This window comes from Corvus hawaiiensis, chromosome 10 (genome assembly GCF_020740725.1).
Source record: "Corvus hawaiiensis isolate bCorHaw1 chromosome 10, bCorHaw1.pri.cur, whole genome shotgun sequence".
Lineage (NCBI taxonomy): Eukaryota > Metazoa > Chordata > Aves > Passeriformes > Corvidae > Corvus > Corvus hawaiiensis.
The window spans coordinates 22741937-22757657 of NC_063222.1; the positions used below are offsets into that span (position 1 = coordinate 22741937).

General features: G+C 38.5%; 1 protein-coding gene across 7 annotated transcripts in view; it reads right to left on the minus strand.

Moving 5' to 3' along the window:
• The window catches only part of NAALADL2 (N-acetylated alpha-linked acidic dipeptidase like 2), a 421863-nt gene that overhangs the window by 136188 nt on the left and 269954 nt on the right, over window positions 1–15721 (minus strand). For all 7 annotated transcript variants that reach the window (XM_048314549.1, XM_048314548.1, XM_048314546.1 and 4 more), the window contains one exon: window positions 9941–10091. In XM_048314549.1, the coding sequence (XP_048170506.1) occupies window positions 9941–10091 (151 nt within the window). The remainder of the gene's footprint in view (window positions 1–9940; window positions 10092–15721) is intronic.

The following is a 15721-nucleotide window of genomic DNA, read 5'->3' on the forward strand; positions in this document are numbered from 1 at the left end:
CAGAGAAATATCTTGCCTCTGACCAGCAAAACTCAAAGATAAATCTAATGCAGAAGTTTTTGGGTGGGAGTAGAGTAACCTAAAAGGGAATTAATTCTTAGTTTTACCTCATCTTTACACCTATTTTACTACTAAAGTAAGCAAAATGGATTTTATACTATGCAAAAATTACTACAACCCAAGTTGCAACTGCAAAAGGCTTGGCAATGTGTGGTTCAGCTCTTCCAGAGTATGCAAAATACTGCTGAAAATGCCTTGCAGTCATGGATTAAACTAGGCTTAAAAGAAATCACACAGTGGACTAGCTGAAAGACCACTGATGCTTGGAAATCAAGAAAAAAGTCAACAAACCTAAGCATTTTAAAACATGAGTAAGCCAGCTGTTCTAAAATTAGTCTCTTTCTTAGAAGCATTATACCAAAAAGGAACAGACTGTCACCAGGTTTCAGCTTTAGCTGACAGCTACTACAAGAAAAAAAAAATTCCCTCCCAATTAGGCAGCACAAGCTGCTTAATTTGTTCATTATATATTTTGCAAAGGGTGGTCCCTATAGCACAATATTTTAAATAAATATGCAAATCATTATATTATTATTCTGAAAGATCTACGACTTCAACCAGGTTTTAAATAACCCAAAAGGTGTCACTCTTTTTTTTTTTTTTCATTAACTCAATAGACCCACCTGTCAGCTATGCAAAATTACTGTGTAAGTATTGGAAGTTACACACACTTTGTGCAAATGCTTTTCTTAAGAAATCGAAACAGTTCTCAAAGTTTCAAAGGTTTATTAAAATCATTCTCATTACCTGGTTTTGCCCATGAAAAACATGTCAGATAAACAAAAGCCTCTGCCAGCAAACTGACTGTTTCTCACTCTGGCATTTTACCCATCACAGAGCAAATATTGACTGGCACCCCTGCATACAAGACAATCCAAGAGCACTGAAGAAACCAGCGTGGCGAGCTGCCTCCTTGTCAGAGACACTTTCTCACTTTCATAAAATTCTCTTGTATTGCACAGCTGACCCTTGGCCACCTCTGAGTGTTTTTTTCCAGTACCATCCCCTTCCCTAAATGAAGCTTCCATGTTTCCACAGAGCAAACATCACAGCATTCTAAATTGTTTCTGTAGAAGAAAGGAAAGAACGCATTTGAATCCAACCCGATGCGGTCTCTTACAGAAAGGAGTCTTGCACTTTGTACCAGCAACAGTAAATTCATCTAAGGCCCCTTAAGCAGGAAGTCCCCACACCCCCAGTTACACTGAGTGAACTTAGGCAACTTGTCTACAGTGGTTCATAACATCACACCTAAAAACCATCCAGGCAGAGGAAACTCCACTCATCCATGGATCACCACTGGACATGATTCCTCACTTCTTTCCCATCCAAATGTATTTTCCAAGGCTACATTCTGCCATACCTAAGGAACCTTCATCACCCAAACCACAGCAATAAGGGTAGCTTGTGATACTGAGCAGCATGACAGAGGGGAAAAAAGAGATTAAGAGACCACTAGTGAGAGGAAGATGTAAATTCACTCATCAAGGCAAGCCCTGATGGCCTGAGAACCCTGAGTGATGAGGGAGCTCGTGGATGTCACACTGAGGCCACAAAGATCTTACAAAGTTCACAGTGATGGGAAGACATTCACAAGGACATGATGAAAGCAAGTATCACTTCTATCACCTTCATTAAGGTGGATCTGGTATCAACCATTAGTTGCTTTGAAGGTGACATAGCAAATAATCTTGGAAATAATTTCCAAAACTAAGAAGGACGAGAAGATCACTGGGAGTGGTATGAAGCTGACTCAGGGATTGGACTTAAGGAGAATCTGAGAGACATGGAATTGTTTATTCTTGAGCACAGAAGACTTGTGGGGAATCTTATCTGTGTGTAAATAATTGATGGGCATGTGGAAGACTGGAACCAGATTATTCTCCAGTGGTGTTCAGGGAATGGAGGAGGGGCAACAGGCAGAAAGTGAAATATAGGAAATTCCCCTTAAATAAAAGAAAAAAAAAAGTCCATTTTATGGTGAGAGTAATCAAGGACTCAGAGGTTGTACATGTGCTTGGAGATGCTGAAAACCCAGCTAGAAAATGAACCATGAAACTTGCTCTACGTGACTCTGCTTTGAGCAGCTGGTTGGTCCTTCAGCAATCCCTTGTTGGTCCACAGGGCCCCTTTCAAGCTCAACTACAGTGTGATTCTTTTCTCCTGTGATCTCTTTACCGACATCAGGATCAGGGATATCCCAGGCACTCCATGATCCACCACGCCCTGGAGCAGACTGTCACTGAAATCAACCCCCTTCTCCATCTATTTACATGGTTCTGACCACTTTTGATGAAAATCCACTGTTTACCCTGCTGTCCCATAAGCTTCCTTCACCACTCATGATGCCCTTTGCAAACCAGCTACACCCTCACAAGAGACTCCTCTCTTTCCCACCCACACCACCTCTTCCCAGTTCCCCTGGGCAGAGCATTTTTCTGTCTCTGAAGGAAAAAAACAACAAAAACCAACAAAACCATCTTTGAAAAGTACAAGAAAAATGCTTTGGAAAATTGGTCAAACCCAAAGTACAGTGAATTACTCATGTCCTTTAGAGCTCTGAAAATCAATACTATATAATATTTATATATAATAAAGCACACGTTTCTGCAACAATGAAAAATTTTCCACATCTCCATTTCAAGATGATTAGGTTTTCTTCTGGGGGAGTTCCTACCTGTCTGAAAGTAGGAAGAGGTGCTATTATCTTTTTTACGCAGCTGCTGGATATGGTAAAGCAGTGGGCTGGAACAGAGATCAAGTCAAATTAAAGATGGTTTGGTTTAGTCTGGCTTTCAGAATTAAAGCTGCACTAGGAAAAAATTCAATTATAAAACTAATTGTATCTTTAATTGCTTAAACAATCAGCCAGCTGACTTTATGGCACTCTTGCTACTGTGCAGGTGCACTTGCAGGTGTTGACTGCAATATGTAAGAGTTACATTGTGGTATCCCAACATAAACACAGCACTGGCAGGATAAAATACCACGGTAATGCAGACATCTGAAAATGTATGGGAAAGGTGGCCAAGCTTTATAAGGAAACACAACTCTTTTATGTAAATATATATCTATATAATCTGCTTTATCTTCCTGTGAGGGGCATCTAACCTGCTTTACAGTCATTCTGGTTCTGACTTTTTTCCCCTTTGGACAGAATTATTGGTTGAATCTGACCAGAGTTGGCACTTTGAGACAGTCCTGTTTCTGGCAATTACAGCACCACCAATAATTACGTATAGAAAATAACCTAGAAGAAATGCCCATCTTTTCCCCTGACAGGTCATCTTAGCAGCATGCTTGAATAAAAGTCTTCTTCAAAAACTTGCTTTGTAAATACAAAATCAACTAGAAAAAGGCACAACTTACAGTGAATTGGCTGTAATTGACTGGGTCCAAAAGGTTCAAATTGTTCAACCACATAACTCTTTTATCTCTTCCCTATATTTAAAAAATTCCATTTTTTAAAACATTTAAAATGGAAATTAACCTCTCAAAATCTCCCTTTGGCGTACAAAACTAAATTAACACTTAATAAGCCACTAAATTCAGCTTAAATTCACAAAAGCATTCTGCCAGCCAGCACTTCTTTTAGTGGAACTTAACCCTTATTTGAAAAATTAACAGCTTGTTTTAAATCTAAACTGCCTTAACAGTCTCATTTAGAGGGAATCTTTTTAGAATGTACAATATATCACCTGCAACAGAAGAAGGTGATAATCAGACTCAACTATTAGAAGTAAAGAAGGCATAGGACACTGATGTTGTTTTACTGTAATACTAAAACAGGAGTTTTGGAGCCTACAAAACCAAAAAAAATCACACTAATGCCAGAGAAGGGTGTTAAGTACCAAATAACTGGCCACAGAGCATGTGGTCCATAAAACTGGCCTCAAGCTGACAGTTCAGAGCCTTTTTGATTCTGAAAATGGGTTGTTATATATAACAACATGAGAAAATGGACAACAATCCACCCCTCTGCCTTTGCAAACCAAAACTTTCCTCATCCATACATAAATAAAGAGAAGTTTTTCCTCATATCCTGTCTCGAGAGTCTGCCTCTTAATCCTGGTCCTATACACAGCCAGGAGTCATATATGGGAGTGCAAGGGGGTCCTCAAAAAACCTTCCCAATTCCATAAAAAGGAACCTCCCATCCCAAATTTCTGCGAAGACAACAGATTTCAACCAGGCTCTGCAGGAGCAGATTCCAAGGCACCAGCTGGATTCACTGCCATGCAGTGATGTTTGCTGTTTTGTGAGCACACCATAAATTAACTCACTTGCACAAATCATGCTGGGCTGAAATATGCCAGTAAAGTTATGGCAGGACTTGTTTCAATCATGATTGCACAAAAGATTTAAATATTCTGAATTCACTTGCGAGTTGGGTAGCTTCAAAAGTCTAATCTGGACTCCATTTAAAATGTTATTTTTGCTGGATGAGAGAAAAAGCAGCCTCACTGGAAAACATTCTGTAGTGAGTCACAGCTGTTTAGTAGTAGTTGGAAACTGTCTGAAATGCCAAAAACATTGAGAAGTCCTCTGCAACTTCCAAGGCATCAGGAAGAATTTAGTCATTATGTTTTCCACTCAGCTAATTCTGCAGCATAGGAAGTGCTGATTTGTTGTTTTCAAATAATCTGGTCTTCATCACTTGTACATTCCAGTTCTTTTATAAATTCAAAACTTTTAATAACTTTCTGTTTGAAACTGAGAAAAGTTTTGACCATATGTTTCATGATGGCATTTGCAAAAGTCAAATGATCAAAACATTGCTAGCAAGCTATTCCAGTACCATTGCCAATGATTTCTCCTCTCTTCTAATACTTGAATTAATAAAATCACAATGTTTTCAATTAAAATTTTCTTCCAAGAAAAACATTAGTAGAAAATAAAGTGATATCCACACACTCAAACCTGTGATCCTAAAATATCTTGATGTCCAACTAATTCTCTCAGTTTTAAATACATGTAAACCTAACTGAAAGCCAGACAGGAGGAAAAACTAAAACCCACAAATCCAAAAATCTCAGAGCATGTAATTTGGCACTAACATAGAAATTTAGTTGCTTTATTGTATCCTGAAAACTCTCAAGAGGCAGATCATGGATTTAGATACTCTTGAACTATTAGTGCTACAGATATTATTGAAAATCTGCTGAAATTATTACATACTGCATTCACTATTCAAAGGCCAGTATTTTTCAAAGATTTAGCTCTCTATTGCATTAGCACTGATTTTTGTTCATACAGAAAATAACACAGTATATCAGACAGAGCAATGTAGTTGGTCTGATTAAAACTCTGTGGGTTTTTTATGGCAACCACTGAAATTATGTCCTAAGTCCAAAATAAAATGATCAAGAATACATGTAGACATACATACAACACACACCTAAACTATAACATGACACTTTAGCTTTTCTTTCTCCTCAGCTTCAGTCTGTCCTCAAGGAAAATCAAAGAACAGTACACAGAAGCCTGACTGTAGACAGTCACTTTACAACAAATTATCTTTATATTTCATTTTTCTGATGTTATTAGCAGAAAGCAAGCACAAATTTTGAAAAAAGAAAAGAAAAGAAAAGAATTATTCCCAGAATCATTTCCACAGCTGCAGAGGCAAGCATAGAAATATATTCTTGTGACTGTGTTTTGTTCTCAAAAAGAACAGACAAACCAGAGCTGAGGACATCCTGTAAGAAGTCATGATGATTTATAACAAACCATTTTAGAACATATGTTGCATATGCATGGTTAAAACCATTACACAGTGCTCTATTTTCCAGCTAACTTCTGCTCAGCTGGTGGCTTCAGAGGAGTAAAATATCATGGAGTGAAGGACAGAAAGGACAAACTCCGATATTAAGCAGGGCACACCTAAACCTACAGAATCACAGGGCTGACTGAAAACAAAGCAGGCACACGCTTCCACCCCAGCAAGTACCTGCATATCCACATTCCAAGCAGTGGCAGCAGTTCCCCGCGTTTGCTGCAGGAGAGCTGCCTAAGCTCAGTTAAGGAATGGCACATTTCTAAAGAGGTAAATGTCACGGGGTTTTTATGGTGAATATTTGGTGTTTAACTTTTGTTGAACACAGTGTGGTGGGTAAACCTTGGCCAGCTCCCAGACACCTACCCAGCCATGCTCTCATTATCCCTATTCCACAGGGTAAGAGGGAAGTAAGATGGAAAAGATCAGGGTAAAGATGGAGAGATTACTTACCAATTACCACCACGGGCAAAAGAGTGTCAGCAACCGCCAGTTAAAATGGATTTGGAAAGTGAGCAAACCAAAAAGATTAGAACAGCACTGTCACCCTGCCCTTTTCCAGGCTTAATTTCACTCCCCTGCCTGTCCAGCATCCTTGTCCCTTCTTAAATACATTTTCAGAGGCATCACTGACTTTGCTGATGGTCTGAGCTGTGGCCTGGAGCGGACCAACACCTTACCAATTCTTGCCTTCCTTGTCCCTTCCTCTGAAATCAAATCCTATTAGCAATGTTTGAGGAATGCTCATGCCAATTCTTCTGTCTGAATAATGTCCACTATTCACAATTCTAGGGACACCGTGCATTTCCCCTGTCACTGATTTTTTCACCCAAATTCCTGTAATATGGCTCACATGACCAGCTGTTAACAATGACCTGAACCATGCATGACTTCCAAGCAGACCCCTTTTTCTTACTGTTATAACCTCTACATAACAATTCCCTAAACCAACATCACACTTGAGACTCCAGCTGATACCATAAGATGGTATTTTACAGCTGTTCTATTTCAGCATTTTTAAGCTTGCAGTATTTTCTATGATGCCATCTGAACTCTTCCTGAAATAATTTCTATTCCCCCTCTGCACAGATAGGGATTCTATTATGAGGCACCTTATCTCATGGGCAGGGTTCTTAGTGCTTATCACAATGCCACTTTTCTATTTACATAGTAGGATTGACAAATAGATTCTATCCATATTTTTGTTTACTGAGCCATTTCCTGTGTGGAAACAAATTTGATTTGAAACAGCTCTGGAGTCTAGCAATGGAGAAATCTAATACGTGCCTGCCATACGAAGGTGGATGAAAAGAAGTACAGCAGTCAAAAAGTCAAAATGGAAAGACAAAAGTAGATGGGGAAGTTTTACACTATTCTCCTAAACTTTATTTTCAAGACAATTTTTGCTACACAAGTCTCTTATTTCCCTCCCAAGCTTCTTAATCCTGTATGTTTAATTCCTTGAGTTCTACCCCCTGGATCTATTTCATTTCAAAAGGAGGAACACAGAAGAAAGATTTCTAAAAATGAAGGACACTAGTCTTTGGCAGTCAGAACCACAGACAGAACTGATGCTCACAAAGGCTCATATGATTGTTTCAGGACTGATAGAATTATGATTGGAAGAGTCTTAAGAACAGAAGAACTAAATTATGAAACAGAGCTGCAGAAACTTTCACATAAGTACTTTTCAGTTCTCCTTCTCATCCTTACTTTTTCCCCTTTGTTAAACAGAGATCAATAAAATCATTCTACTTGTAGGTAGTTGGCATCTCAAACCCATCCTCAAGCTATTTCTATGCATTCAAGATGATTCATATGCAGAACTGCAGCATTTAATCTTCATGAAACAGAAAATGTGAGCTGAAACCTCAGGAGAACTCCAAAATTCTCTCTGAACTATTACATAAATCCCATTTTAAAATGTTGTCAACTTTGAGAAGAGATCTGTAAATTATACCACTTGCTGAAGACATTCTTTTCTAGGAAAAAACTGAGGCATTCCAATACTCTGATACCACAGAGAAATTTGTTTTCAGACCACAAGAACGTGAGAAACACAGGCAGCAGCATGAAAATCCAAGTTTCCTACCTTTTATTCACCAAGTAAAAGACTAGTTTTGGATCACTCATCTTACCAGGACTTTCCCAGTAAAAGGGAGAATGCTGGTAGGAGCAGCCTCGAGACTGTGATAGTAACAGTTCTTCTGGCAAAGTGTGAAGTGCAGATGGTGTCAAAGATATGCCAATAACTTAAGCAGGAGCTTCCAATAAAATCTCTTGTAGTGCTTATTACACTCTGTGAATCAAAGTGAAAGGGGCAGCCCAGGCTCTTTGGCTCTTTTATTCCACACGTAGGCGGTTTAACTACTCTACATCCAAGTGCATCCCCCAGGGAAAAGCCTGCACTCCAGAAGAATTTGCGTCTGTCCCAGGCATGAGTTACCTCTAAGCAAGTCTCCAGAGAAGGAAAATCATCATCAGAAACACAGAAATTACTTCCATCTGATCTACCTCCCAGTGACAGAACCATACAAAAGGGTTTTTCTCAAGTATTCCTTTGAGCTCCTTCCAGCTCATCATGGCATTCAATGATCAAAATATAAATGACCTTAAACATGATAACCTGCTCCTCCTTAGGAATGCTGCTCAGAGATTTAAAACCACAGACAAGCCACGCTAAGGCTTCCACCACAAACCAGCAATGCACTTGTAACACCATTGTCCATATAATTACGCTTCTCTTTCCCAAACTAGAGACTGGAATGCACACCGCAGATGAGATGATTTACTGACAGAAAACTAACACATAAGGTTTAGACACTGAAGTGGCATCTTCATGTTGGTGTATCTGTTTTAATTAGCTTTACTTTTCATGTAGGGTAAATAACACATTAAGGAGTCAGCCAGACAGAGACACCACAAACTGTTTTTCAAATGGCTCCATGAAATGAGCAAGAATAAAGCTTGAAGAGTGTTATATTTACCTCTGTAGCTCCCAGGGCACTTTTAAGAACACTGGGTCAGGTACACTGAGACACTGAGAAAATGTGCAATTTCTTTCCCACTGAGCTGTCATGGCATTCATGCTGTGAATAGCTAACACCCTTCTTTGACAACCAGGCAAATATTTCTATTTTCTGCCATTCTAGGCATGAAGTATCTCCACATTGCCTCAGTTGATTTAGTGCCAATTCAAGTCAAACTTTAGATGTCTGAGTCAGTAACCGGACAAAATACTCTTGATGAAGCCTTGTCACAAACTCATAGACTGCTGCTTAATACATTTCCAAATAGTTAGATAGTAAAAACAGCTGTAAAGCTGAAAAAGCTGCAGAGAAGCAGGACACACATTCACTGAACTGCCAGAATGGAGATTTAAGTAGCACATACAAGTCAAATATGCTGCTGGTTCTATTTATCGTTAACATTGGTTCAAAAAAAAACCCACATAAAATTATATAAGACAGTGTTGTTCCTTGAGACTATGCTGTTCCTTGAAATCAAGTCTGTATTTGCCATCTTTCAAAAATACATGTATTTAGAGAAGCATAATTAATAACCAAGTCTATCTGGGCAAGGCTAAATGAACACATCCTGTTCAAGTGATAGTAGCACACAGATACTATAAACATTTATTTTTTCTTAAAACTTTTAAAATATAATTGACTAATTACATTTCACTTGCACATATCAACCAAAAATTTTCATTTCTGATACTATGAAAGAGGAAGACAGGATGAAGGGAGTAATTCTTTCCGTGGGGACAGATCCTGTGGAAAAAGCTCAGGAGCTACTGGATCAGTACTTCACAGTTTGGGGTTTGTTAATGAAATAAGAATAAGCAGGTAGTGATAATGGTTCAGTGTGTGAATACTCAAACACAAAACACGATAAACTATTCAGAGTGCAGACTTTGTGCCAAGAGCTTAAAGCACTTTTGAGACTGGATTCCATCCTTTAAGCCATGCTGCATTGCACAGCGTTTCCTTACTCAGACCCTCTATTTCCAGCAGGATTTGGTTTAGTGCTTTTACTCCCATACCTACAATCTTCAGATAATTAAAATGCCCATTAAGTGAATAAGCCCTGACCAGTACTTACCAATACTGGCATAACCAGGTGTGGATGGATCTCCTCTGCTGTTCAAGGAGACCATAAAAGCTTTATCAGCAAGGTCTGCAGTCTTTGGTAAGTCACAAGGATCAGTGTAAAGGAGAACACCACCAAACCCTGCATCTTCCAGCAGAGAAAGCTGAGGGAAGAAAGCAACAGAGGTGATCATTAACAACAACAGTGTTAAAACACATTATTATTTTTTAAATTACTGCTGAGATAGAGGCTTTGCCATGCACCACATTGTCACCATACAAAGGTGCAGTGCCAACGAGCTTGTAGCACCTTAACGGGTTTTCACATGATATAAACACCACCTTGAAAATGCCTCAGTTTTGAAAATAATATCACTAACACATCTTGAGTTGGCCTCTCATATTTTCCATCTCTAAGATGTTCTTGCTTATTTTATCTCTTGAAGGACATAGTCCACACTGGATATTTGCATACACTGCTATCAGTCTTGCACAGAATTTCTGCACACAGTTACTCTTCAGTTAAGAGAGAAAACAGGAGTTTACAGAACATTAAAAAAAATTAAATTAAAAACTCCAGTCCATCTTACCCAAATGCTGGGATCTGCCTGCTGTCAGACAAACAGCTTTTATTTTGTCTCATTAGAACATCAAAGTTTGAGTTGGAACTGGTAATTAGAGTTTCCAAAAATCCACCAGATCTGGGCCAGAATATCAGTGAAACTTCCCCAAAGTCAAGGGCAAAAGCATCCAAGTGCCATAACTTGCAGCAGCTTTTTTGACTGGAAAACCTCAGGTTTTTTCTTTCATAGAGAACTGAAAAATAAGTGGATTTTATTCCAAAACAGAAGAAATCGAACGGTAACGTGGCAAATGCTCCCATGAAATGAGATGACCTTTCTGTGTAATGCTCTGCATATTTGGAATTGACTGAAGACTACTCAGTGATAAAAAGCTATATTAATTTTTCAGACAGAAGTAATTCAGGAATTTAAGGATTATCTTACTATTCACTGAGCTGCTTTAGTGATGACTTCCCAAATGTCTCCAAATGGTCTGAAGAATGACTGCAGGTATATGATGTTTCTACACAAATCTGATTTCACAGGAACCTGAGAACTTGTTACTACACCTTGGTTTCTCAGTTCAATTGTCCTCCTCCTTCCATATTTTAGACCCTTCATTTTTTTCCTGTGTAAATATATATATAATTTTCAATTTATCTCCTAGCTGCTGGTATTAAGGAATGTTTATGCACAGTTCTTTGTGGCTTTACAAATATGTAAATTACATGAATATATGGCATTCAGTTTGAGCCTCATAAGCATTTGGTGTTCAGTTCTGCTTTACTCGACAGCTAAGACAGAAAAAAAATAAAAATAGCAGCCTACTATTTGTCATATTATAAAAATAGCAACCTACTATTTGCCATTCCTTTAAGTAAATATATCTAATATTGTGATTTGCTAAGATTTTGAGACTTGTCTGAATTCAGATAAGCAGATGCAAGTTGAACCTGTGAGTCACTTAATCTTACCTATCTTACTCAAACAAGCAATCCATAGATGAAAAGGGATTCTTTAAGAGAACTCTAGTCAGGTGAACAGGAGAGTGAGAGAAGGTGATTAGCTCAGATGCTTAAGAATGTATTGCAGACCTTAAACATAGTGCAGGAATAGGGCTTTCCCAAATGGTAGGTTCATTTATTATTGTTTTGTTCTGTTTCCAATTCATGCTCGTATTCAGATATTCAGACAGGATTTGATTGCACAAAAAACAGGGTGGGTGAACCAGGGACACATCATAGCTAAATGATGTAAAAGGCAGGATTTAAAATAACAAGTATCTTTTCCTGCCTCCATATCCAGTATCTTTTTATTAAACCCTGGTTTATTAAGCAGCACTCAAGACAGGAAATACAGATGGTTTTGGGTTTTTTTAAGACAGTTTTAAAACTTTGTACTTAAAAAAACCCCAAAAAACTATTAAATCCCTCAGTTTTACTGAGGGGAAAGTAACTACACGTCTGTTGTTCCCAAAGTGCAGCAACCACTGCTGCCATGGCTACAATCTCTAGTAAGAAGTTGTGTCGCACATGCAAAATTATAAAACAGCTTTCAGACTCCAGCTATAATTGCTGTTTTTTAACTTTACAACAGTGACAGCACAATTATATCAACAATAAATGTGCATTATTGATTCCATTTTCATCTTAAATAAATCAACACTTTACCAGACATAAATTGTCCAAGCACAAAGAAGCCAAAGGTTCTGCACATTTTTTTACAAGGTAGACGATTGTAGATTAATTCCTTCAGGTAAACCAGTGTACATCTATTCAAATCAATGGATTATTTTAGATTGCAAAATCATCCAACAGCAAAATCTGCTCCTTATCATTCTGGATGTATGCATTGTCCCTCTCCAAAAGTCAGAACAAACTGGAAACAGCAGAACCCTTGATAAAACAAGATGCAGTGCTTGTTGTTAACCCTTTAGTTATTTATGGCTGCTTGAGTCCTCAGTTTTTAGAGTTACTTTAAAAAATGTAACTGTTTCAATTCAGTATATTAAATGACCCCATAAAGCATTCTGGACTCAATTTAATCTAATCTGAGACACTTGCTGCTTTATCAAAGGCTCTGTCGTGTACCTGGGGACAGATTAGCCTTGTAAACTCTACACACCATCAGGCCCCATTAAATTTAAAGATGATATGGCTTAAGCAGTGAAAAGACAGATTGCAACAGTCTACAGAACTAAGTTTGGCTCTAAAGGGAAAACTCAAAGCTGCTTGTCCATTTTAACTGCACTATCTCTGAGATGTGGCAGTGGAAACACTTACCTTTTGCACTGACACACAGGTGACAGAGACCAGGTCTCTGCTGCACATTTCAGACAAACTTTACTGTGGGACTTTGGCCAGGAACCTACTGAAAGTTACTGGGTCTGAAATAAGCAAGTTGAGCATGACTATTTGCTGGGGAGAAAGAAAAGAAGGAACAAGAAACAGAGGCCCACTATCTTTCATAGGTGGCTTTAATGTGTTTTAGCTCACCTGAGGCTAGTGTGAACTTGAATGAACACTTAAATGGGGGTTATATTAATGATCTGAACACAGGAACAAACCTAATCTAGAGAACAGACTACAGCTTCTGTGAATCTTAATCTGCAGAAGAGCTGCCCTTCGATGACTGGTGATAGCAGGGAAGCAATGCAGCAGCTACTGGTCTCAAGCTGTGTTTGTTATCTTCCACCTGAGTGCAAAGTCTGAGTTTCTGAAGATCTTTTCCCTTGGTCTCTTCTTCTCAGCTGAGACCATCCTTGCGCCTTGCAAGCACCAAACAGCACAAGACCAATCAAGTAACCAGCCTTCATTATTTTCCAGGGACTACACTCGACTGGTTACCTGCTCAGAGCCTCAGAAAGGTAAAAACACACTGAGGCACGGAGCTGTTCCAGCAGTACCCTGGCTTCCCAGCGGAAAATAAAGCGTGACTGGAGCAGCACTACTCTGATGTTCTGTGCACGGGAGCCACATCTGGGGTTGAGTTTAAGCTGTCATTTCATGGGCAGAGAGCGGAAAATCACATCACACTTGGGTCTCACCTGGATTGCAGTAACTATGAGAGCAGAGACAGCTGAGAAACAGTTTCCTACACTATTCTCTCATTGCAGCTGAACAGCTCAGATCCTGTTTCTAGATTCTCTGATCCAGCAAGACCCTGATGGTTTAATTACTTAAGCTTGGCATCTTTTCCCCTCCCTTTTGCTGATTCCCAGCAACAGTTCTGCTGACAAATACTTTAGAAATTAGCAATGTACGATCAACTGACGAGGGGCATCACAACCCACTATATTCCTAACAGTGATGGTTAACAATGCTTATGAATGCACCAGGAAAAAAGAAAGAAAGGAAGATGATGCAGGTAACTGTGGATTATATCAACCTACTAACTGCATATTAAAATAGCTTCTCATTATTAGCAACTTTTACCATATTTGCAAGTGGTCCCAAAATATGGACAAGCCTTCTGAGTACCCTGTCATGCCACTGAACAGACAGTTCTCCACCTCATGGTGTTTACAGTATCAGCAGCGCAGTTTGTTGGCTGTGCTTTATAAGGTACAACACCAGCCCTATTACTGACAAATATTGCCTAAGTCCACTTTCTAAGATTGTCCATTTAAGTGTCTTGATCCACAGAAATGACTGAACCACTGATTAGCTGGCACAGAAAACTTATTTCACAGAAGGAAGTATTTCAGTATATTCCCTGCAAGTTTAATGAAAATGGGGTATTGAGTAGACAATAGGCAGGGGCTGTTAATACACCACTGAGAAGGCATTAATAAAAACTGGAGAGCTTACCCTTAATGGAAGGGGGAAAAACATGGAAGAAATCAAGAGACAGAGCAACAGATGTAAAGGATTACAGAAACTTGTCCACAAACTAGACACCACAAAATCCAACCTCAAGAAACAGAGCTGTGAAAAATTTGTTCACTAATCCATGGAACAACCTGTTCTTTTGTCAACTGATACATTATTTAAGATAAAGCAGTTCAGTACAAGATATATTGGCTTACAATTCTATACAGTAAGTGACTTTGCCATCATGGAAGGTACTATTCTTACTCAAAACAAGTAGCAATAACTGTGTCTGGAAAACTTGATTTAAAATACAGCAACTTCCAAACATTTTACCACTTGTACAGAGATTTTCAGCTTTTGATAAATCAAATTCTACAGCTGGAAAAAAATGATCCAGATCTCTTATTATTACTATAGGTTCCCTACTGTTACTAGGGACAATACAAAGCCAGTGACATTTTCTTATTTGATCTAATTCTGTTTCAACTCTATTACATAAGGCTTCAGACTTTCAATCCCTACATAATAGTAAATAAAACAATATAGATTAGCAGCACAACAATATTTAGGAGTTCTATCTCATTATGTGTTCTATACTATGCTAGTATATTTTAAAATCTACATTTCAACAAGCCCTTTAAGCACACCTTGATGTCTAAAGTGAAAAGTGCCAAAAAATGTAGTGCTCATCTTCAGAAGGCATTACGTGAATGGACTTCTCGCTCTTGAAAGTGTGTATCCTGGCTGTATCCTCACTCCTGTACACAGATAATCACACTAATAGATATTATGAGGCTGCTCATTGAAACTACTCACTGGTTTTTGAAGGGTTTTTTTATACCAAAAATATGTCTGTGTCTGGCAAAGTAACAGAACCCTAAACAAAGGGATAAAGCATGGTTTAGCTACAAGCACTTACAGAGTCTTAAGAAGAAGGTATTTTTTTAATGCTTAAAAGGGCAGTTGACGCTACTTAAATCTCCTTAAAGCTATACACAAAATTGCAAAAAATTGTATTTTACACAATGACTGCTACAGTGTTAATTACATCACAGCTCATCAGACAACAAAGGACTTTAAGTGCCAACTACTGACAGCAAAGTTAATATGGGATCATGTTGTTTTTCTAACATACAACCTCCTCCATATAACTTGAGGCCAAAACTCTTCCTCTTCCTAAAGGCAGATTCACAGTTCCACTGTTTATTACAAGTCCATTCAGTGATAACAAAGCAAAACATGGACATAGCACATACAGAAAAGAAGAAACAGTTTCCTGTTTATATGTTGATTGTCTCTATATAATTTTCATCCCCTTTTCTTTGTCCCTTCCAGGTAAACCACACAAAAATGCATGCAGAATTTTATACTCAAAGTCATAATACCTATGGAGCATGGAAACGAAAATAGTTTAAAGAA